General features: G+C 37.7%; 1 protein-coding gene across 1 annotated transcript in view; it reads right to left on the bottom strand.

Moving 5' to 3' along the window:
- Positions 1-25,964, bottom strand: part of SLC25A13 (solute carrier family 25 (aspartate/glutamate carrier), member 13) — a 79,290-nt gene that overhangs the window by 25,258 nt on the left and 28,068 nt on the right. The window contains exons 5-12 of the mRNA XM_009895341.1: positions 20,336-20,482; positions 17,776-17,914; positions 16,851-16,944; positions 16,590-16,674; positions 14,354-14,438; positions 13,736-13,894; positions 6,832-6,884; positions 5,713-5,793 (exon numbers count right to left, since the gene is read on the bottom strand). Coding sequence (XP_009893643.1) covers positions 5,713-5,793; positions 6,832-6,884; positions 13,736-13,894; positions 14,354-14,438; positions 16,590-16,674; positions 16,851-16,944; positions 17,776-17,914; positions 20,336-20,482 — 843 coding nt within the window. The remainder of the gene's footprint in view (positions 1-5,712; positions 5,794-6,831; positions 6,885-13,735; positions 13,895-14,353; positions 14,439-16,589; positions 16,675-16,850; positions 16,945-17,775; positions 17,915-20,335; positions 20,483-25,964) is intronic.

Genomic DNA, 25,964 nt, shown 5'->3' with positions numbered 1-25,964 from the left:
TGTAATGTATATTCATATAAAATTCTGCAGTCATTATTTCTAATATAATAAGAAAAAAAGAATACATTTAGTGGAAAGAATATTAAGTAAGTTTTTTAGGAAAAAACGGGCTTTTTAAGAGTTCAGAGTTGTCTGGTTATGCAATCAGAAAAATATCAATCAAAACCTATGCAACCACCCTTGCTGTACAGTTTGAAAAATATCCTCTCTCTTTCTCTTTTTTTTTTTTTAGGGGAGAGAGAAATGAAAAGGAAGAGCAGAGGGGAAGCAAAAGGGGAAAGCATCTCTAATTTGTTGTAGGAAAATACCTTTGGAAAAAAATTAAAATTAAATTAACTAATCCAAAAGGAAAATTCGAAACAGAGTGAAATCATATTCTGCTTAACTCCTTACTGCTTTCAGGAATGGCCAGTTTAAAGAGGTATGACTGCGTGAAAATTTCAGCAAACTATTTTTTAAAACATCCAAACCTGCAAGGAAGTGTGGGGTGAGGTCAAAGAAAAGCAGGAACTCTACACCAGGAACTTCCCCACACTTTGGTACAACCTCTTGTAAGGGCTATCATGTTACTGTATGTTGCTTTCCCAAACTTCTCTAGAAGGCTTAAATCTAAGATTAGCTGAAAATTAATCCGAGAGAATTAAAACAGAGCTGTGTTGAAATACCACGGGTTTGCAATTGTGAAGTTAAATTTAAGTCCAGATCTAGCTAGGGGTTTTTATACCAGAAGTTTACAATTAGTTTAAATTCTTTTCAGTATGCTGAAAATAATTACAATTACAGTGGTTCAGAGGAGAAAACTATGCTTTAAAAATACCTGATTAATTATAATACATTCTGTCACATTATATTAATTATATTAAATAGACTTTAAAATCTAATTAATTAACAACATAAAATGTATGTAAAAAGAAAACAGCTTTAAATTTAATAAAGAAAAAAAAATGTATTAGGAGCTTCTGAACTTTTCCTTAAACAAGAAATGTGAATGTTGGGCTTTTACACACACAGGTAGAACTCCCCTTGAAAGCAATGGAAGTTAGGTTCCCTGACTATAGGGAGAACAGACCGCAGAATAAAACTGTTAAGAGTTCAAGAGATGTATGCCATTTGCTTTAAAGCTAATATGAGCAATCATCAAGATGACCATCATTACTTAACTATCTCAATAAACTATACCAAAACTTTTCTCTATTGTTGCAGCTGTTCTTTTTGTTTTCAGACACAAATGCAGAGATTTTTTTTTTTCCCCTGGCATACATACTGCTCAGTTTCATTTTACCCATAGCTCAGCCTTCCTTGCCAAATAAAATAGAATTTTATCAGTTTTAGGCTTCTGAATAATGAAAGCAAGAATGACACCTTCAGTCTCCTTTAGCCTACAACTTAGAAATGTCTGAATTTTTACAAGTAAGAGATCTAAGTGTGGGAACTGCAGTCCATACACCCTCTACCTCCATTGCAATGCCACAGTGAAAATGTAGCTCAGATGTGGACTTATCTTTATTAGTCTCTGAAACATAAAATAAATGTTGTAAGTAGCTTAATAAAACTATTTGCACTGGATTGGTTATTTGGCACAATTCATCTGGAATTTCACATCATGTTCCTTTATAAAAGTTAATTCTGGACAGGATTTTGCACTTTCTAGATAAACTCCATCTTAACCATAGCTAATTTTTATGTTCCATAGCAGAGCTGAGGTTGTCCAAGCAGGTCCAATATGTTTTAACTTTATTACAATTACTATAAAGTCTCTAGAAATATGCCCAAAATTGTCTTGACAACTTAAATAAAAGCAGATCTGTACGGGGTCTGTAATTGTACTGTGCTGCGTGATTTAAACTGGTTAATAGTGAGCACACACTGAGCAGCCGGGAAGGAAAAGACTGTGTGTGCTTGGAAAGAGGCGGGAGAGCAGAAGGAAAGGTTAATAAAGCAAAATGTTTTTCTCTTTTTTAGCTGAAAATTAAGTTTCCAATTTACCTGTATAACTGTATTACTAAATGCAGACAAGGTAACATATATTGTATAGCTATTTCTTTTTAGTCATGCTGTAATACTACTTCTGTTTTTCTTGACATTTTGTATGTGTTTCATGATCACTCTTTATTTTGCATCTTTGCATCTCTTTCCCAGTTACTTCCAGACACACAATCTAAATTTTTCAATTAAATGTGGAACTGCTTTATTTAGGGAACTAGTCAAAATGCCTGTCTCAGCAAAAAGCTTAGTGTCAAAGGCAATACCTCAAAATCCTCAAAATAATATTTATGCCACTTTTACAAACAGAGCTTTCAACTGGTTAATATAACTCAAAAAATAAGAGTAACGACCAGGGCTATATCAAAAAAATCAGGTTACTTTTAACAGAAGCTTTTAAGAGAATTAAGTTTAAAAGAAGCAAGCAGATAAACTTGGTATGACTAGTGATTATTTTTTATTTAAAATATGAAATAAATTGGAATACCATGAAAAAAAACTTCAAGATTATTGCTACTGTAAAAAAAAGATTCCAAGTTGCACTTACAGCTTACCCAAGATCATCCTTTTATTAAATAATCCCTGAAGGTAACTTACAGCATTAGCAGAAATCAAACCTAGAGTATTCATGCACTTTTTCATTCAAGGAGGTAAGGTCCGATTTGTGGTTGAGATGCTCAGCAGATCCTAGCTCTGTAGTATCATTACACTATGTCTCGGAACTGAAGGTTTTTACTAGTCTAATGATGATAAGGGCTATATAGGATTCGCATGAGTGATGAGAGTCCTAAACGCACAGCAGAGCCTAGAGTTCCTGGTGGCTGTCAGGCATTGCGCAAATCTGGAAGTTACATATATTTTTATAGGTAACAAATACCACAGTCACTAGGAAAATTTCTTACAAACAAAGGAGATGGAAATTTTGACTTAGTCATTTACATAACAACCCTCCTTAATATTCTGTACAAAAATACAAAGATTATACTTTTAATTATATTCTTGGGGTTCTTAAAAAAATAATTTCAACCAACCTATCGCTTTCATCTTCACATAATAAAAAGCTATGAAACAGGCTGTTAACTGAACTAAGTGCCACGAGGTCATGAAGTAAAAGATCTTTCTATTTTCTTCTTTTCTTTTCTTTTTCTTTTTTTTTCAGGAGAGAAAACAGTTTACAAAACAGAAAACGACTTGTTCAATGAAACAATCAGCTTTAGTTACAAGTGCAAAAGTCAGCCATGTGTACTAATTCTCAGTAATTATGATGCAAAGCCAACTCCTTGGGGACTTAAAAGTCAACGCCTGGCAATGGTTGGGCAAACAGCCCAGTGGAGCTACTCAGGTGATACTGACCCCTTCAAAGCCCTTTGTGTTACTGAACCACCCAAACCATCCAAATATCTGCTCGGTCCTCCCGTTCTTAGGTATTAATGCTATACTGTACTCCCAGGGCTGGCATTTAAAACACTAAAGTCTAGCGTGCATCCCAGCACACAGCCCTCGCATAAGCAATGAATACGCTCCAGGGAAACAGAAGCACAGAAGAAGGAAAATTTAACATCTGTGTTTGTAACACAATCACAGCTGAGAATTAGATGTGGAGAGTGGAAAGGTGATAGGCTAGCTATATTTTATAAAATTCACCTTAGTTGGCTGTCCCTTTTTAGACACTAACACATCAAGCACTCCTGTCTTCTTGCCTGCCACATAAGAGATGACTACATTGTGAAATAAGTTAAAAATCCAGGACTGAAAATTTTCAAAAGCATTCAAGTGTCCTTACTGCTTCCACAGTGAAATCACAGGTTTCACATTGGCTTAAACAGGGACAGTAAGTTAGGCAGACCCAACGCTGAAAGCTATAGGAAAAATCCCGTCTTTGGCATCTCATATTTTACGCATATATTTACACCATGAGAGAAAAATTCACCCCAAAAAACTAGGCACCACTTGTAATGAGAGTCTCTGTTGCTAGTCTGAATTGGGTTTAAAATTACAAAAAAAACCCCAAGACCACCTGCAGAAAAGACAAGTTGCAACCTATCTACCTGGCACTAGACTATGCCCTTAAGTGGAGCACTCCAGTTAAAAGAAAACTCAGGGCATTCTGCCACCGCACGTCTACTGCTACAACTTTATGCAGCATCTCATTGTTAATATTTATTTCAAATACCAAACAGGACAAGCCAACATTTACAGCACATTTAAAATATGTCTCAAGCCACCTATCTCTTATAGCAGATCCTTAGTTTACAATGAACTACTGGCAAAAAGCTTGCTGCAGCATTCTCATGAATGACAGGTCTCTGTAAAGAGTGCTTTTTGTACTGCGTTAAAAAATTCACGTCAGTCTGTAAAAATAAAAACTCTAGATCAAATGACATTTTAAATGAAAAGTTTGCTGAATTCTCTATGGCTGCTATGTTCATAAGATGTTTTATTAGCGTAAGGGGCAAATACTTTTTACTCTGCAAGTTCTTTATTGCATTTTTCCTTCATTTACAGCATGCTTTTTATTTAGGGCTTTAGAGATTCACATTCTTCTCCCCCCCCACCTCCCCTTCTTTTTTTCCTCCCCTGAATGCTCCTAAAGTTACAGAACAAGGGGATCCTACCTGGCAGTCTACAACAGGTCAGTGATCAAACAGAAGGAGCAGTGAGACAGCAGCCAAATCCTGCTCCATCTCCTGAGAATTACAGACAGCCAGGGCTTCTCAGCCTGCAACGCAACCGAGCCACTGCACCCTGAGGCTCAGATAACCGTAGTATGCTCTCTGCAAGCACATACAGCACAAATCTCCGCACCTACTGAGGTTAAGACACAAGCATTTGTTTTTAAGTTGCTGCTCGCTATAGTTTTCGACACAGGTAGAAGCTGCTTGAAAATGTGACCTCATCTGTCTTATGACAGCAGAAACAAAGATAGATTGAAAATACACCAACACTGCTCTGCCCCAGTGATCAAAGCCAGTTTAAATAAACAGTGTTCTTTATCTGTAAAGTGGACTGGTCTTTGAACAACTATTCATTTTACCTAAAGTATTTACATTTGCTTGAACAAAATCAATACACCAGATAAAGTAAGCTGTAATATGAACAGACAGAACTAGACCAAACCGTGAAGCATTATCATTTACCCAGTAATATGCCAGTTGTTCATTAAGATACTACTTTGTGCAAGCAAAACACTCTTAAAAATTTAGTGGGCTTTAAATACAGCCTACATTCAGGAATGCATTATGTACTGAGTTAACATTACACAGCCTACGTCTGCTATGAACTCAAAGAAGCATGAGTAGTTTTTGCCATTTCAAAAAGCCAGTATCACTGCAAAAAGTGAAAATTAGTGGGCGCAATAACACATCAGGAAAGAAGTGACGTGGCGGAGTGGGTGCCACAAAGTAGTAACTAATTATTAACTTCTGGAAAGGTTAGCATGAATCCTCTTTAGGCCATAAGCTACAGCCAACACGAATAAAGACACATTCTTTATTAAGGAAACGAACTCTAAGCTGTGAGAATTAAAAAGCGCAGTTAAAAGGCACGATGCACAGAAACATTTACCCTTTCATCAAGAACGGCTGGCCTATCTAGGAAAGAACTGAGGTGCTCTAGTAGAGTCTGCTCTTGAACCGGATCTGTGGTTAAACAGAAGCCTTAGTCCACATAGTTAATCTTACACACCGCACTTTCATCTGTCTCATACGAAGGAAATTAAAAGATACTTACACAGCCACCAGCAAGAATTTCGGCAGCCAGTGGGACGGAGCCATCTTTAGTCATAAACTTATCTCTCACAAAATCATTAACCTTAAAAAACAAACATTTATAAAAGCTGATAAATTAAAAGGTTGGAGAAAAACACTCATCAGCTGCAAATTCTGTGCAACTGAAAATGCAAATACATCCATGAAGCTACCAAACTAACAGATATCAAACAAACCTTAGATTTTATACGAAATGCTGTAAAGTTGACTGTTTTTCTTTCTAGCAAAGATCTGCAGCATAAGTCAAATATTTATTATTGAAAAAAGATAACAATCACTAATTAAATAAGAAAATCATTATCTGAAAATTAATGATAAGATCATTTAAGATTTTAGAAATGGTAACTACATTTACAAATTTAGATATAATTTCAAATTCATATCAGAAGGCTTAATAATAAGTTTTAACACAATAGTAATTCAATTAATAGCATTAAGTACCTTTCTTTTCTTAAAATGCATGCTACTAGCTTTGGTGAATACTAACTTATCAGTGAATAACCAATACATTATGATTTGGTTATAATGAGAAATACTTCAGTGCCTTAAAACCGTTCAAGAAATAACAAAATTACAGAAGTAAAACATTTAGGAAAAAAAAAAGCATGCAAACAAGTTCCTTTTTACCAGCACTTCACTACATGCTCATATTATCTCCTGTTGTGCTAGAATTAAACATGCAGGAACCACGTGGAGATACAAAAACAAAGGCCCTCCAAGCCCAATAAATAATTACTCATTTTTGCTATGAAGTGAAACCAAAGGTCTGTGCTACTTACAAACAAGCAGATGAGCTGAATGAGTTGAATAAGCTTGTTATACTTTGGAGTGAGTCCAAAAATCAGTTTTCCGTAAGATTCTTAAGATATACACATATATACATGCATGTGACTTGTATGCCACTTGTAACGTTCACAAGTGAGATATAAGGAGTTGCTTTGTGCTTTTGTAATTAAGTTTGTATCATGCAAAAGTGATGGAATACACTCTACCACGTTGCTAACACATTAAGGATAAAAACTGCTTATTGATGGACTTTACAATGTGGAGAAATGTGAAAACAATCCATTTGCAAACTTACAGTAAGTTTTATGGCCTTCTCTGGTGCTACTCCTAATAGCTGCGGTAACAGACCTGTAACATGGAAATAGAGAATTCAATGCATCGAGTAACTTGGTGTTAACTAAACAAATCAACAAATACATGTAGAGATCACCACCTAGAAATGGGCAATTTTTACAGCAATTTTCTGTTATTACATTTAATGAGCGTACTTAAACATTCCATTTTGAGAACAAACTTTGTGCTACCACTTCAAGTCAGAGTAACTGCCTCTACATATTTGTTACTTTAGCTTTTTTAAATCCGTGATATTAGCTCACTTTACACTTAAACACTAATACAGCTTTGCCAACTATGTTTCAGCACTCTGTCCTACACTAACATTTATTTTCTGCATCTTTACACAAAAAAAATAAGACTTTCCAATTAATTTTGTGAGATGCACGATGTGTACATTCGAAAAATCACAAGCGCAGTACCTTTTTCTGGCAAAAACAATGGCATTAGATGGCAGGACCCAAGGGGATAGGAATCAAAATAATGCAAAACATTCGAACATGTATGACTGCATTCTTGAGCACTTTGGCCAGCTAACTCACCTGCTCTTAAATCAAAGGAAGTTATGCTGCTTTTTTCCCAGGTATGGAATTTCCTACTTTATTTTGTTAGAAGTGATGCACTACAGAACTGGAAGTGGAAATCTCTGACTGCTGGCTTCACTTGCCTGAAGTGAACAGTTGATATTTTGTAAACTTTTGAATGAGACAACCTAAAAATATGCAGAGCTTACCAGCTAAGCCTGGGGCTAGAATGGTGTTGCAAGCATTCATCAGCACAATGAAATTAGGACACCATTCAGAAATGTGAGAAAATCACCCTGGCTGGAGTTCCTGGTGCAGACCCCCTCTGTCTTCGTAGCTCAGGCAGCACCTTTGGGTACTGTCTACAGTGACTGACATTTGCTCCTCTTCATGGTTTTATTTTTTGGGGAAGAGACAACAATTAAGGTTCCACCTCTAAGAGCTAACTTGAAAAAAAGCATTTCCCAACAGCTAAATGTCCGAATCAGCTTTACTGGTTACTACTGAAGCTCTCAATAAGTAAAACACATCAGGGAATAGCACCATGTGGCTTGTGGCAGCAGAAGGGTCAGCCGTATTTATATACTAATGCCTTTAAAATTTTGCACTTGTATTAGTATTTTTGTTTTTCAAGTGTCAAAAATAGTAATTAATGGTGTATGCTCGCTTAACATCTACCCAAGACAACTACGCTGAATTACAATCATATGGCTGAATATTCAAAACAAAGAATACTGTAGCGCTAAGTTCATATTCAGTTGCTCAAAAAAAGAGATTCTGCAGCAAAATGGTTGGACTCCATGATCTTAAAGGTCCCTTCCAACCTAGATTATTCTATGATTCTATGAATAAGTTAAATTTCAAAATTTGAATTTCTGAATGAGTCTTAGTTGCACGGGTGACTTGATTCCAGACTTCAATGAAAAACCATTAAGAGAGTCAGAATTATGTAATTAAATATTACATTTTCTGCAGCACTATGAATAAAACACTAGGATATACAGTGAATAGGATTTTTACAGTTTTAGCCTTATACAGACCAAATTCTCTTTGTAAGTGCTATAGTAATTTAAATGTACATCTTTCTATAGGATATGTGCAGCTTTGTATAGACATTATGGCTAATGAATTTATGTCTTCAGAGATTAAAAAGATGTTCCATTTACTTTACAAACACAGTATCTGACCCCAAGTCTAATCCAGTAGAACTAGAGCAAGTATGTGAACAGATACATAATTCCAATAAAATCTGCAGATCATTAATTTTAAAATCATATATACGTATATTATTACACCTAAGCTATATGTAGCATGACTTTCAAGTTATATCATATCAAATAAATTACAGAAAAATATATTGTAAAATATTAAGATATAACATTCTAAAAATACTCCAATTTAACATCTGTAGGAACCTCCAGTTTTGGAAGCTACCTAAGCAGGACAAATCAAATTAATTTTCACTAGACTGATCCGAACATGGCCATTTTATCATTTTTTATTTTTTGAGCTCCTAAGACTTTGCATTTGTAAAATGAACTTATAAGATCTCAGGAAAAACATGTTTATCTTGGCACAAGTTATATTTTTCCCATCTAGCCCACTCATTTTGGACTCAAATCTGAATGGGACTTTTATGACTCAAAACCTTCCATAAAACTTCAATGTAGAAGAGAAAGATTAAGTAGAATAGGTAGAAGTTACCAGAAAAAAACCAACCCAAAACCAATTGAAAAACTGAAAACCAAGAGCATTTTTCTCTTTCTTTCTCTACTTCACATATGATTTTATAGTATGAAAGTGCTTTGTAAGTTCAATTACAGGTAATGTTCTGTGTGTCTACAACAAGATAGCATACAGTATTCTAAAAAAGGTAGCACTAATTTCAATACAACATTTTATACCCTTGCCAGATACCACCTAGGTCTACTGTCTCCAGGAGCTTAGGAAGGCAGAGGGACTCTTCCTCTGCGCTCATACCTGTATAATAAAGCTATCTGTAAGTGGTACCTGTGCATTCCATGCATTATGACTATCAAAACTAAATTATCTTTTCCTTATGCGTTTGTTCAGAGGCCTGAAACATTGTTGAAAGATTTCTGAACATGATAAAGATGATGGGTTTTGGAAGAAAGAAAGCACATCAAGGAATACATATGAAAATGTCATTTTTCTGTTGGGGTTATCCTGACACACTGGGAATTTTTCAGTGTTACTATGCATTGCCAGATCAGCTATGAGACATATGCACAGATGCAGATCAGGCTTATAAATGTCTGTCTGAAAAATGTATGCCTCTCATAACATCAGAGAATAACATTTTGCACATACGCAGCCTGCAAGTATAGTATACAGCAAACGTTATTCAACCCAATTTTATATATCTAAGGCTCTTTAGTAACAATTACTTCATATCTGACACACTATCGTAGTAGAACTCTATGGGAAGGTGAAAGTAAATGCAAGAGAGAGCACTGGGAGCTGCATTCAGAGTTTGCAACATCATACAAGGTACTTTCTGAAAGCAGTCTAAATACATTGTGAATATATACACAATACCTCATCCAGTCCAGCTGCAGTGATGGCATCGAGTAAAAAAATCTTAATTGGCCAAAGTATTTTTGCAGACATGTAACAGTGAAACTCGGATTTCACACTGTGTAATGGACGTGCTTTTCCCTTCAGATTAGAAAAACCCACTGACTGAAGGAGTTGTTGCTCAGTCTAGGCAAAATATTTGAAACCACTTGGAGATCTGATAGAAAGGCAGTAACAGAATACTGCCAAATTTTTCTACTACACGATTCACACAGTAAATTGGACAATTAATCACCAGTTGCCATTCAAGCACAGCTCCCTCAGACTGGAAATGGGGCATTTCTTGAAGATTTTGTGCTTTGACAGAACTCTGGGGTAGGAATACACTTTCACTTCCATTCTACAAAAATGGTACTTCATTGCACACTTCTGGAGGAAAGCTTCTTTCATGGACGACTTGTATCATTAGCATGGGAGTCCATCACTAATAACAAATTTGGATTATTAAAATCCAAGATTAGAAGGCATCTGGAGTCACTGCAATGCTAGAAGCACCATCGGACAAAATAAAACTAACACGTTCCTTAACAGTCAATGATGACAGATAACACTCTTCCACAGCATTTCCTGTCTTTTTCATCCTCTCGGAAAAGTGGCATTAACAGGACGGCTACTGAACATTTTCATGAGCTACATTTTATCTCTGGTACTTAAATTTCCCATAGAATTTATATCAAGTATAGGTGAAATAATCTCTATTGCATGCACTGCTTAAGACTGTGAAGCATTCTGCGACTCATTAGGTGGACTTCCGATTAAAATGATATTAAGAAATGTAGGTGACCTCATCAGTTGGAAGAGATGTTGACAAATCACAGCTTCCAAAATTTTCTTTTATTTACATATGTATAAATACCTGTAAGTTTCTAAATATGTATTTGAGGTATAAATGTAGACACAACAGTAAATTATAGGTATACGAGATGAGTATTCTTTTCAGCCACGCTGAGAAAGAGACAGATGAAAAATTTATCTCAGCTGTAAAGTTTTAAAAAAAATGAATCTAACAACACAGCACTCAAAGAATGCATACCATAAAGATTCTACAGAGGTTTATGTCATGTTTGTTTTTTTTAAAAAAAAATCAAAGTATCTTCTCAGTGGAAACACTGATTATCCTTAGAACCAAATTCACATTAAACAAAATTTAGTGCTCTCTTTATATCCACAAGATGGTGTAATTTATCCTTATCTGAGATGGTGGTTTAGAACATGGTGGTTTTGCCCTTTTCAAGTTTGGAATAAAATAATGACACAAAAAAGAAAGATCAATTCACTTCAGCGGTTGGAAATATGCGCCTTGCATTAAAAATGTCATCAGAAATGGCTGAGTTCAGAGTAGGGTTTGTAATTCCTGCTTGCTTTCCTGCAATACGGCACGACAAAGAGACCACTGTCCAAATGTTGCGACTATAATTTTTTAAAAAGGTTTTGCATCACTATTCAGCTAAGCAGGAGAACTCTACCAATTACTACTCCATCCCTCAGAGGAGAAAAAAACTCCACATTTACTTAAACCCACCACAGTGTAAGAAAGAATACCAGTTACGAATGAGCAGCAAAAAAATAATGTACTCTGTAGTCTGTCTTACCTAGTGTAGCATTTAAGACTAGAATGAGTGAATTCTTGCTATAACTTTACTGCATTAAATTGGGTGAATATACTAATCAATAAAATGTTCCTTTCAAATTTCCTCTCAAACTTAACCAGAAACCTTCATGCTGCACTCAGTTGATCTTAGAAATCAAGCAACAGTCCAAATTTACAGAACTGCACAGAGGAAGCTCCACGTTTTTAAGGAGTTTTCCCTATTTGACTCTTTAAAAAGAGAAGTTAAATCAGGGTGCTCTTTAAGTAAAGAATCTGTAGAAATGCAGGTCTCAATTTGCCTCTGAAATTATGGTGTTCTTTGCCATCACACAATTTCTACTATATAATCCAGAAATGAGATTATTGCCCTGGGTTTAGAAGTTCAGCTCCACCAAACCGTCTGAGATTTCACTATTCGGTACACCTTGGAAGACTGAAAAGAAGTAAAGTGGATGGGGAATGGAAAGATAAGCTATACTGATGAAGGTTCCTTAAGTTCCTCAAATTCAGCAATGAAAAAAATCAATCACTCCAAAACCAGGACAAGCAAATGGAGTTGAGAATACGCATTTATGACATTTCTGAGGTTTGTTTTTCCAGGTGAAAATATGCTTCAGAGTTTCAATGTGACAGAAGCAGATAATAGTGGAATTCTGCATATTTATTCTTTCAGGATCCTGGAAGAAGCAGACAGACATTGGCAGGGAATACATTTTGTTCTTTAGCCAGTAACTGGGACTTTTTATGATTCTGATTGCTATAAATCCTTACAAAATAGAAACCATGTCAATACTCTTTATTAAATTACTAGGCCTACTCAAAAAATTGCCTCAAACTCCATCAATAATAACAGAGCCTTCCCATCTCCAATTGTGCTGAAACAACTAAAAAGTCTGTATTTTGCAGAGGAGCTACTTAGCCAACCTCCAGTAACTCAGGTCATGTTAAAGAGTGCACAAGTATCACACCATTTACTTTTAATGTTGTTTCATATGTTGTCTTATAAACTGTTTTTTTCAAATGCATATAGCTTTGCCAAATCATAACAATATTTTACTGAAATCCTCTGTTCTCCATTCCTGACTCATCTGCTTCTAGCAATTAATTTGTCATCACAATATTCTTTATCAATATTTTCAAAAATTAAAAACAGTTTCTAAGCATGCTGGCTAAAACAGAAATAAGTAATGCAATTTCAAATCTTCCCCAATGAATATGGCAGAGGAGGATAAGAGATCTCAATACTTGGGATACCAGAAATATAATTTGCTTTATCTCTGTGATGTAGAAGAACTGCAGTCTCATGCAGTAGTTCATGATTCTTTATGACTACTTCTGTGTTACCTGAACTTACACCATTAATGCCGTAACTGGGACAAGGGAATAATAATAAAAAAAAAGCCTTAATCTAACTGCAGGCACTTACCTGTGATACCCAAAGTGAGGATGATTTACATTCTGAACAGAGTAAATGAGCTATTGGAGCTTCTCCATTGACTACAAATGGAGCTTTGTAACTTGGGTGCATTGGTTGTGTATAAAAAAGTAAGTGGGTTGAAACCCAGCTAATCTCTTTGGCTGACTCAACAGTGACAAACTAAGAACTGGTATACATAAAACTTGATAAAGATGACTATTCCCAATGATTAGTGAAGCACACGCAACTGGTTCAGAGAGACATTTTTGTCACAAAAGATATCACAAGAGAGAGATCTGGTTAATAACAAGGTACTATATTTTCTCTACGTTTTTATGTTTTTAAATAGAAAGAAAACAGATAAGAAAAACAATGAAACAAAAAACCAAAAATGGATGATCTAACTTCTTACCAAACAGGACAAAATATTCTTGGTACTAAGGACTGCTGAGGAAATGAAAACTTGACCAACAGTACATTTTTGCTGTAGGAAGTTGCTATTGTTGCCCTATTGCAGATGAGGAAGGAAAGGACAGAGAACTCCTACAGAAATGGTTTCATCACAATGAGGTTTTAATTATCAAGAAGTTTGCAAACCCTTCACCTATAACAGAACAGAAGCAAAAGCACAACCCAGGCAAAACTGAAGTCTTAACAAAATAGGCTTAAAAAGCCAGAGTTCCACCAAACTCTTATTAGTATCTTCTCATTAGTATACACTACCTTTTAAACTTACCTCTGTAAAGCCCAAAGAAACCTTCATAACGTAGCACTTTCTTGAAGCAATCAAAGCTGTTTTTATACATAAGTTCTCCCACAAAAGAGCCTGTAGAGCGCTGGTTTTGCATTCGAGTTTTTACCAAATCAATTGGGTACACTGCAGTGGCTCCAACAGCTGCAAATAAAAATCAGACTATAAGAAAACATGATTTTGCATTTGCAGTGTTTGACTGCAACTGTCACCTTCCACATTTACATCTCAAATACCAGTTGTATCTTTTTTTCTCCACGATGTATTCTGGATACATTGAACTACCTCCCACGGTTTTGACCAAAAGCACTTCCTGGCCCTACCTCATTATTAATCTGATTCTTCTGAAACTGGTTTGGTGACAAATCAGATAGCAACACCACCTGCAAACTCCAATGGCTCGTAAATTCCAAAACTCTTGTAGACCAGATGACCCCTTCCTCTTCGATCTTAGAGTCATCCCATCCCTTAGACACGGCTCCAAGGGAAAGACTGAGAGCCTTCCACATTTAAATGAAAGGCAGAAGGGGAAGAAGGGCAGAATAAAAGAATAAAAAACCCAAACAGTGAAGATGAATATTCTTTTGCTCAGCCATGACTAACCTCCAGCAACTGAACCAAGGGCAAACCTGTATGCTGATTCTGCAATCTGGATGAGAATAGGTCGAGACACATCGCCTGGAGCTTTCTGTCAAGGCAAGATTTAAAACAAAAGGAAAGACAAGAAAAATAATCAGAACATTGTATTTCACAAGAGAGTATTTCATGATATCAGTATAAAGATACCTGGAGAAAATCCCACAATACACTGAGGATTTTGTTTTCAATTATTATTTCTTTTCCACTGATTTCTAAGTGCCTCCTCAGACTGGGATAGCAAAGAAAAGAAATACTGAAACTACAACAAAATTATACAACTCCAAAATCAATGGTCCAAATGTGCATACGAGGGCACACATATTGCATCTTAAGTCATTAATTTTCCACAGCTAAAAGCAACTCCAGTTTGGAATTTCTTTCTACTGACGCCAAGACCAAGTATACCTACTACTTCTCAAGCTATCAAAACAAGTATGCAGGCATTGTTCATACATATTAACTAAAGGAAAATAAGGTTTCATAAAGCACCCCCACAATTTCATTTTGCTCAGTCTACGAGTGCTAGATTCAACCCAATGAAAAATAAATTTCAGAAGTGCTCCAGATTTAAAATTGCTATTTAATGAAAGAAAAGAATTAGGAAAACAGAAGTTTGGGAGGGGCGTTAAGTCTTCCATACTCACTAACACTTGTTGTAATACTTTTTTTTTAAGATACTACAAGTAAAAGAATAAAATAAAAATATGGATATATTTTTTCCTGAAAATGTGTTTAGGTTTTAGCTAATACTCCAACAGAGCTGGAGTTGGCCAGAAAATAAATTGAAGGTATCAATACAGCTGAAAATCTTTTCAGTCTCAGCATCAAGCAGCTGACATTAAAAAGGAACTGGATAGAAAAAAGAAAAGGTAGGACACATATGCAGAAGAAATGTTAAGATTTAAGAGGCTCACATGTCCTAGCCTCTTAAAATGGCATAAATCATACAAGCAAAGCCAGTGGCCCCAAAGATACGACTTTCATCACTGCATTTTCGGCTACATTTTACTGCCACCTATTGTAACTTAGGTTACTTGATATTCAGTCCAATCCAAACGCTTTTAACTCCTTTAGGAGTACTCTAGGAATAGATGGTGAGCTTTTGGGAGCCAACTTGTTTGAATTCATCCCAGCATAGTCAACATTTAGTCACTGCTCAAACAAACAGAAAACCACCACCCCAGATACTGTCTTGGAGTGGTGGTGGGGGTGTTCACATGTAGGGAAGGGAGGAGAAGAAGAAAGAGAAGCAAAAGAGACTCATGTGTAGACACATACACACAGGCCTGGCTTACGGCCTGGTAGTCCTAAAAATGTAGCCTGCATCAACTCATTGTGGTCAAACTGGCGTCTCCGCACAGACTCAGAGCAGGAAAAAAAAACCCAACAAAAAACCCCTTAGTCTCACAAGACACAAAGTTAAGGCTGCCTTAAAATAGAGACAGAGAGAGAAACAGAAACAGAGGGTTAGTTTTAAATCTATCTGTACAGAAACTGGTGTCAATGAAAATATAATATATGCTAAAATAATATCAAAACTAAAAGATCAACAGGTTTGACATTTAAAGAACATCCTATTTCTTTTCGCCTCAAATACAACAAAAGTTCATTTGCTGTTCTACCATTGAAGTCAATATCCTTTAGTTTTTGGAAATGCAAAGAATACTAATTCTTTTACTGAAACTGTGATGGTAGACTAAGCAGAATCTCTCCTATTTTCATATTCAGCAGAGCATGAGGCAAAGCAGAGAATACTCTGAAGCCAGGAATACGCATGTGCGTTCAGAACAAGGGCTATCATTTAATAGGCTAGATGCTGAATTTACCATCCATATTGGAAGCAGGAGGTCTTCTTTCCTCATTAAAAAGAACAGAGAGCAACAGAATCACAAAACATAAACACCTTAATTAGGTATACACCTAATATTTACTGAAGGGCTGGGTGACACTCATATACATCTTATCTTTCCAAAGTAAATTAGGTTTAACCTGTCAAAACGCAGCCCAAGAGACAGGGGAACAGAGAAGAGATGGAGAGGACACAACACGTTAAAAATAAATTCTAAGGAGAAGGTATTCCTCACAGATATTACAGAACACAAGAGAAAAGCAGCTTAGCTGACAACACAGAAGGAAGCTGGCTATCTGTTTACCTGGCACTGGAAACAGATAATAGCATCATATTGGCTTCTGTTCTTACCTGCCTCTGAGCCTCAGCCAGGTTGTAGGGCAATGTCCCCTCTTCCAGAGGAGCAATTCTTTCAATATCAGCTAATGTCATGCGCCTGAGGAAATTAATTCAGCTTAGTATTTGTTTTGAGATGGGTTTTCAGATCACAAGAAGTTACCTGCACATGACCGCCACACTATACTCTCCTGCTCCCCAACACCACCTCCCACTCCTTCAGAGAAGGAAAGAGGAGGAAAGGAAAGAGAGGAGGATGGATAATTCTCCACTTACCCCCGTGGCTCATATAGATCTGCTAACTGAAACAAGATGTCAACTTCCATGGGTGTAACCTGACCAAATTTCTGAGCTGCCAGAACAAACTCCTCTGCAACAGAATAGGAAAACAAAAAATACAGAAAAGAAAAACTAATCAAACCAGAACAAGCAATCCAGAGCACCCCAGAGTTGCTTTATATTTTAGTATTAAGTAGAAGATGCTGTGGGGGCAGGAAAAGGGGAATAAAAGTGACCCACCACAGAAGTGTTCCTGCCACTGGCAGGAATTTTAAATGGTATATCCTTCATGCAAATAAGTACAACTCTCTGGTCTTAACGCTTAGCGCTATCAGCAGGATTTAGGATATTTGACATACGGTATCAATCAGTTGTGGGTCAGAGGGAAAAAAAAAATAAAAGGCAACAGAAAAAAAACCCAGGAGTCAAGAGATGTGGAACTCTTCATGCATAGTCCCAGTAGGCCACATTAATGAAACTTTGGCGTTGCACAGGGAATTCTCTATAAAAGTGGTTAGATATAGCAGATAACATCTTGTTCCAAGCTTGTAGATCAGCTTACTCTGCCGCCAATACAAGTTTATGGAATTCTTCAACTACCCTTGAAGGTCACTTTAATAGGCTGCCAATTTGGCAGGAGTCCTAGGAAGTTTTTTAAACTTTTAAATATCTTTACATACTTTCCTTACCCTGCCCCCACCACCAGTTTACTAGGACCTTTCTCTGATTGAAACAAAATGAAAAACCTGGAGGGTGGACTCCAACAGGAGCATACAAAACCGAGTGGCGTACCAAGGAATGCTAACGAGGCAGGCTTTCTCCACCTCCCATTGATTTAAAAGCATACAGATGAGGTCTTCCCCTCCACCCGCCCCAACCAAATGCCCAAGGAAACTTCCAGACTGCAAACATTTCTACCAACCCTTAGTGACTTCCACATCTTTTCTATTTCCAGCCAGAGTACTGTAGATCTTTCTAATGAGCTCCATGTTGTTAAGGAGAGAATTAAATCCATTAAAATAGGAAAAGCTGACCTGATGGGAAGTGGTACCTCCAGCAGCCTAGAGTAGAGACAGTAAAAGAAGAAAAGAGAAAGGAGACTGTTACAAGACTAAGAAAAATCTTGAAATAAAGGTTTTCAAACAATGTTATTTTACAAGAGTGACAGTAGCACAGGGTTGCTTTTTCAAAAAAACTGCAAAATAAAGAAAACTATGAAAGATTCTTATGTTACTGAAACTAATCATGACCAGAATGTAAAACTCTCCCCACCCTACAAGCCTAAACAAATACATATGCAGGATTATAACAACATAACCAGTAGTAATTTACAAAGTTCAAGTTTCAGTACTGCTTCAGTTGGAAATGTTTCATAAGTTAGCTTATTTCTAGTAATGAGGAAATCTACTTCTACACATACAGTATATTACTATACAGAAAATTTCAACAAAATCAAAACATATTCTGAAAAAGGTCAACTGAAACATTTAAATTCACAGGCATTTCAAGTAATGGAAAACCTGCAGTAAGCTCTCAGGCTTGTATCAGGCAGTCACACAAAATGGGAACAACAAGGTTGGAACAGTTATTCATTCTCAAATAAGAACTGAGCCTAAACCTTTATTTTAAAGTCGTATTGGGTCTGCACACAGGAAAATTATTGGATCAATTCCCTATTTAAAGTATAAGATCAGTGATCAAGCAAATTTCTGAAAACAACGCATAAGCTTGCCAAAATTTAATTGACCTTGAGGAAGAATCAAAAATCTTATGTTTTATAAGAGAGTACATGACCCAGGAAAGCTGATAACAAGACTGGGGAGAGAGAATCGAGAAAGAAAGTATCAGATCTCATTGTCAGTCCCTAAGTCTTCTGGCCATGCTTTTTGCTGTATGCTTCTTCCTTTATTCATAGAATCGAATGGTTTAGGTTGGAAGGAACCTGAAAGTTCCAACGCCCCTGCCACGGGCAGGAACATCTTCCACTAGAAGGAAGAACTGTCCAGAGTTTGCAGTTCTCATCACTGTACACATGTCCCTGGAATTCTCCCTTGCAAGTCAAAGCAGAAGAGATTTCTTTAAACCTGGATATGGCCAGACTTTGGATTACTTGGAAAGTGCTGCTACAAGTTCCCAAGATTAGAAACTGTGGTCAAAACCAAATGTACCTTTTTTTTCAGTGAAATTGCAGAATTGTAATATTTAATTTGGTTTATACACCGCAAGCTGAAAAAAGTGTACACTGAAGTGTAACAACTGTCACTTAACATACAGTGAATGTTGGATGATGTTCCAGTTCATACACTGTCCCAGGTGCTTGGAAATTACACTCTGGAGCTTAGAACTGATATTAGAATCACAGAATGGTTAGAGTTGGAAGGGACCTAAAGATCATCTGGTTCCAACCCCCTTGCCATGGGGGGTGGGACACATTCCACTAGACCAGGTTGTTCAAAGCACCATCCAACCTGGCCTTGAACACCTCCAGGGATGGGGCATCCAAAACTTCCCTGGGCAACTTGTGACTGTATCTCAACACCCTCAGAGTAGAGAATTTCTTCCTAATATCTATATCTACTCTTTCAGTTTAAAACTGTTACCCCTCTTCCTATAGCTATACTTCCTTATAAAGAGTCCCTCCCCATCTTTCCTGTAGGCCCCCTTTAGGTACTGTGAGGCTGCTATAAGGTCTCCCCGGAGCCTTCTCTTCTCCAGGCTGAACAACCCCAACTCTCTCAGCCTGTCCTCATAGGAGAGGTGCTCCACCCCTCTGATCATCTTTGTGGCCCTCCTCTGGACTCGCTCCAACAGGTTCATGTTCTTCTTATGTTGTGGGCCCCAGAGCTGGACACGGTACTCCAGGTGGGGGTCTCACCAGAGCGGAGTAGAGGGGCAGAATTACCTCCCTCGACTGGCTGGCCATGCTTCTTTCAATGCAGCCCAGGGTACAGTTGGCCTGGGCTTCAAGCACACATTGCCGGCTCATGTTGAGCTTCTCATTAACCAACAGTCCTTTTGCTCAGGGCTGCTCCGAATCCATTTTCCACCAAGCCTGTATTTGTGCATGGGATTGCCCTGACCCACGTGCAAGACCTTGCACTTCACCTTGTGCAAGGAAAGTCCTTACTTACAAATCGAGTCCTTTGGGGATGACTTCCTAAGTGGGATGCAAGGGCATTCTGATATATTCGACACAGTCTACACTATGATGGAATGACTGGAAATAGCCAGGCAAACTTTACCTTTCTAGGCCATTACTAAGGTCCATCTACCTACTTTGTCTTTTGTCTTCGGAGACCAGAAACATTGAGGATACATACTCTGCAATAAGGGTTAACTTTCATATGGGTAGAAAATAACTGCTAAACTTAAAAACATGCATCCATAAGCTACATGCCACACATAGTGGTCGAGGTACATAAAAAAGGAATCCCACGTCTGTATCCCAGGTCTTTCCCAGTTGGGATGCCAGAACTACTCACGGCTACTAGACATTCTTCTACAAATGGTGTCAGCATGTGTGGCCGGATAGTGACCATAATGTCCCTGAAGTCCATAGCTGTGACTCTTCCGGCCTGAGCATTGTCTCTCTGCACAAAAGCTTGTTTCGCATGTTCTAATTGTATCTCCTGAAAACATATGAGGAAAAAAAAAGTTAGGGTCAAAATCATCACCTTAATAGTTAGATTTCATATAATGCAATCCTACAAGATACCTCATACTTAACAAAACACAATTACATGTAATCTAATTTTAATGCGATATTGTATGTGTAACTTTCAGCCTTTTCTACTGGTGGCATATATCGTCTCTATCATTAAGCCCCAGATGTAGGACAACCATCATGATTTCTCTGCTGTCTGGACATTAGGTCAAGCAACTCGTTTAAATGAGAAATGGAGGACTTGTATCAACACACCAGTGCAGGTAATCTCCCACTCATGAACATAAAAGTGTTCCATGATGTGGATTATCCAGTTTATTGCATGTGTCACAGCAGGTCAAAATACTTTCTGTAAAAGCATTTGCTACTCCTTGAACGAGGACAATGCAATCATCAGAGATTTCCACGTAGACACCCATTAATCTTGAAAGCATTCTCTCAAAAATCATCCTCATTTAAAACATGAAGTTATTTGCCTACAGAAGACACTAGTGGTTTAATTTAGAATTCCTTGTATCACGACTGATTAAAGATTAGTTCTCAATATTTCAGCAGTAGTAACAGGCAGAGATCAATCACAAGCATTATCAGATGCAACCACCTGATAATCTCATTTTGCAATTCTCTCCCCTGAGAGAAGAGGGGAGAAAAAAGGCATTTAATCTCTCAAAACTGTATCTTTTCCTACTGTGACCTTCACCCCTTCTTCACAAATTGCTGTTAGACTACTTTCTTATTTTTTTAATTTTTCTTTTAAAAGGAACGATCCTGCACAGATAGTAACTTGATAATACATATGAACCTTTTGTGCATTTCAACAGGTTTGCCAAAACCACAAATAGATTTTGGTGATGTAGGTAGACTTCCCAAACTATATTTCTTTGCTGAATGGAGGAAAACAAATCATTGCCGTGTCTTCCCTTTCAATTTCAAGGCTTATAAAAACAACTTCACTGGAAATAAAGTGCTTAGTCTGAATATGTATTCATAATCAGTTAAGTGAATATTCATAATCAGAAAAGTGAATCAGAGCAAAAGAATGTCACAGCAATACTAAGCAAGTCTTGCAGTGGACCAGGACAGTATTCCATTATTTCCATATACTTGCAAATATATGCCTTAAAAGTCATATTAAGCCAGGACTCAGGCTAGTAAAAAATCGCCAGCACGATGTGTTCATGGTGAATACGATCTCCTGTAAGTTGATATTTATCTCACAGCAACATTCCAGGGAATACAGTGATGGGCAAAAGGCAAATTCAGCTGGCGTAGGACCAGACCTGCTGGAGGCCTGTAGCTGCCATCCCTCCTCCTGCTCATTCAGCTCACACCGTGGCCACCAACGCACGCTGCCATTCAAACCATTCTTGTTTTTTCATTTCAGCCTCCTGACCTCTCCAGTTTTAGTCCTAGTTTCTAATTAAAATACCTAACCTGACAGGTATGATGAAAACCTCCTAATATATTAGGCAGAAGATGGAAAAAAGGGAGGAGGGGGGAGGACTGATCAGTGTTTCAATATTGCACTTCACTTATAGATTTATTCAGAAATTTCTGCTTTTAATGAGGAACGCTTGTGGGGGTTACAATTTGAAGTGTTACAATTTCAGTTCTGTCACGTTTCCTTTACATTACAGCCCCTTATGTGGAGGTGTTACAATTCAGCATTAATATTCACCCTGGCTGGATGCAGCCATGTAAGCTTTTGATTCACTCCAATTGTGACTATAATTTCAACAGAAATTTGGAAGCAAGCAATTCTGGGAGGTTTATGGTGGGAGGAGCAGAAGAACACAAATAAACCTCATCAGTTGAGGCAAGCAGCTACTCAGGAGGCAGAGAGGTCTGAAGAGGAGTTAGGTATAATAACTCCCGTATTCCTAAATACTCACCCTGGCAGGTGGAAACATATGAATAAACGAACAAAAATGTTTGTCATTAAGTGGCAGCATCACCAAAGAAAAAATAAATTTAATTTAGCAGAAGGATTACATGGGAGACTGTGAATGTTGCTTTCTTCTCCTTCTCTCATTCAATTTGTTTTAACCACTGAAACTGCTGGCAGTGTTGTGCTGGCAGAATCCAGCACTAAAATACAGTAAAAAAACCTGGACACCACTTGCAGAAGTCCAATCTGTTACCATCTGTGTACACCCATCAGTGAGTGTGGAGGTATGTATACCACTGGTGGGACCTTGGCTGACAGTGATGTCTCAGCCACAGAAGCAAAGCAGGGCTCATGTTCCAGAGACATAGGTTGAGTGCATGTTTCTTGTCATCATCTCGCTAATTGCAAAAAGGCTGTTAGTACTACAGTTGAGTACAAGCCAAAACACCCTATCCTCTCCTTGCTAACCTGATTCCTTTCAATCTTCTTGGTATATGTGGAACCCACTAGAGAGAAGAATTATCCCACTTGGTTAAAGATGTGGTCAAGGACTCAGTGCTGCCATTTGCCCATAATCTCGTCATCTAGGGAAGAGCCGCTTAGCTGTAGATAGACAGCAAGACAAAACTCTGAATAGGAAGATGTCAGTCTTCGGAGCTCCCTATTCACACCTCCTTCTTAGTTCAGACATGAAATGGTTTAAGCATACTGCAAATAGATAGAGAAGACTCATCCCACCTTCTCGGAAAGGTAGGGACTTTTTAGGCTTTGGTTATTTCAAGCTGTGCTACACATTTTCCAGTTGCAATGAGCAGAAAAAAGCACAGGGACCTTCAGCCACATGGCATTGCCAAACCATGACCAAGGCAGTGACGCAGCACACAAGAACATGCAGACCACTACATGGTAACATATCTAGTCTCAAAAGTAAATTTCACCTGTCACAAAAAAAAAAAACCAGACAGATGTCACTTTTCTAATCACTGTACATTGCATAACAATATAATAAACTCCTTCAAGCATTTAACTCAAAAGAAAGGCTATCTATTCCCTCAGTCTCCAAGCCTGAAAGCTGAGACATCTCACAGCCTCACACTTCGAAATGAGGCTCAGTACGTACTAGCAATTTATTAGGGAAATCTTTATGAGATGTTCATAACATCACCTATGCTGTGTATATGCAGCTGATATAAAATATACCACCTTAAAAATAAACGGAAAAACAATAAAGAAAAGTTGTAGTATTTAGAGATGCTATCTGACTTGCAATAATTTTTATTGTTCCACCTTTTTCAGTCCAATATTGTTTACCTAGACAGATTAAGGTTTAAAGAAACGCAGTCCTCACTGCTTTGCAATATAAATTACACATCCTAAAGAACCTTCTCTGACTAGGCCTCACTGCTTTGCAATATAAATTACACCTAAAGAACCTTCTCTGACTAGACTTTCTATAAACTTAGATATACTTAGAAAACAAGCTTTTCCCTTGACACTGGAAGTCCAGAATTCCCCCAGGTAGCATAAGACCGTGAAAAATTAATTTGCACATCACGGCAGGCATGCTGGCAGCAGAACTCTCATGAACTTATTTCCTATCTAGAGATTTTACCCCAGCTTTCACTTACAGCTCATTAGAAGCTTCTTTACTTTCCACTTAGATAGAAATTTATGTTTGGGTTCCATCCCAATGGATCCGCAAGTCATCAGATACAGCACAGTCCTTTCCACTGGAGTAGATCCTGGGGTTCAATTATAAAGAGTACTGCTTCATCAACTAATATGCTGGACACAAATAAATTCCCAGACAACGTGGAAATGGATTTACCAGGCCCACATATAATCATCGCTTAAAATTTATCCTGCAGAATAGATTTTACATGCTGAGAAAGGGGCCAATGTTGCTCTCTGTGAAGCAGACTTGCCACGGAAGTGATGATAGAACATAACCATATCCAAACAGATATAGATGTGACGCATCTATAGTGGAGATATATGAGCTAATTTTAAGCTAGCAAAATAAGAAGCAGGGTAAAACAACAAACCCTGAGCTCTGGGTTGATGCAAATAGATTGTTAACTGTATTAGAGCCAAACAGTCTGGAGGCTATACTTTTGGGCACCTCCATTACTCTAGACAAAAAAAAGTGCTGGCAGGATATAAATATTCAGAATCCCATATAAAGTCTTCTAATTTAAAGCCAGAAGAGATCCATCTTGTGCATGGGTGAAATATACTAAGGTTATTTTCCACATACCTTCAGCTTTGCCAGAAGTGATGATTAGCCCAAATGCTGTGACAGATAATGAATATGTAACAACTTTATGTGGCATAATAGGGCCCAATGTGAATGAATTTGAATCTAGCTGGATTATTTCATTTATTTCATTAAAAGTTGTAAATTGCATTGTACTTACAAAGCAGTACCTGAAGCTTCTTACAGAACCATCTGGTCCATGTTAAGTACAATGTACATTCACACATCAGGAATGCAGAAAAGTAATCTGGTATCCACTGTGGTGTCCTGCTGTCTAAGGTCTAAGGTCTAGACATCAGACCAAGGAGACTGACTCACGCACAGGCAGGCTGTCGGAGGGAAAGGCTGAGTACCAAAGGTTACAGACCTTAAAGGAAGATTTCTGTGTCTGTGAACACTGAGTCTCCAATTTGTGTTGAGAGTCATTTCTGTGCCCAAACTTCAGTATCTATAACACAATGCTGCAAGGCATGAATCAGCAAGGAAACTTCAGTGTTTCAAAGACGTACAGTTCTAGAAAGTGGGTAAACAGATGTACCCAGTTACTGTGACTGACTGAGCATCCTAACAGACTGTACTGACAGCAGACAACTTCAGCACAGTCTTAGAACAATTAATTTATTTGAAAGTCCTTGCTGCCTGCACTAATGCTGAGAGCACCTTTATTAGCAGCCTTAGAACTTTCCCTGTATGCATCTCATCTCTCTAGAGGACACCCACAATCATCATCCTCGTTCTCCATGTTTATACTCTTGCTCCCTCTTTCTGTCCTATGTATGGATCATCACCAAAAGGGCTGTCTGGCTCATGAGGACCACTGACGTGTTCCAACACAACCTTTTACTCCGCACTGCGGCTAGCTCAGGTTCACTTTTGCAGTAGAGCCAGTCTAAAAAAAACCAAAACTCACAACAAATGAGGCAGGGGCAAGACACACCAAAACCAAATACAATTCTCCCCAGAATATGATCACATCCAATTAAAGTCCTTTTAGACAAGGAAAGAGGGACACCCTTCCTCAGGATGAGAAAGCCTAGTAGTTAGAATTCACCTCCAAAGTTAGAAAACTCCTGCCTCAGCTCTTGCTTTTCCTAATTCAAAGAAAAAACATGAAAGAACCCAAAGACACAACTAAAGAACTCAAATCTACCGAATATCCAGCCGTGAGGTTAGGGGCTCTTTTAGGCCTGTGGCTCTAACCTCCCTCACTGCTTCCCCCCACCCCTCCTTTTTTTTTGGCAATAAAGTGTCCTTTTTTCATTCTGGGTTTTTCTTCAGGTTTTCCTCAGATCTCTAAACAAA

Source organism: Charadrius vociferus, unplaced genomic scaffold, assembly GCF_000708025.1.
Source record: "Charadrius vociferus isolate BGI_N301 unplaced genomic scaffold, ASM70802v2 scaffold31, whole genome shotgun sequence".
NCBI lineage: Eukaryota > Metazoa > Chordata > Aves > Charadriiformes > Charadriidae > Charadrius > Charadrius vociferus.
Note: the sequence above shows the minus strand (reverse complement) of the source record. Positions and strands in the feature narration are given on the sequence as shown.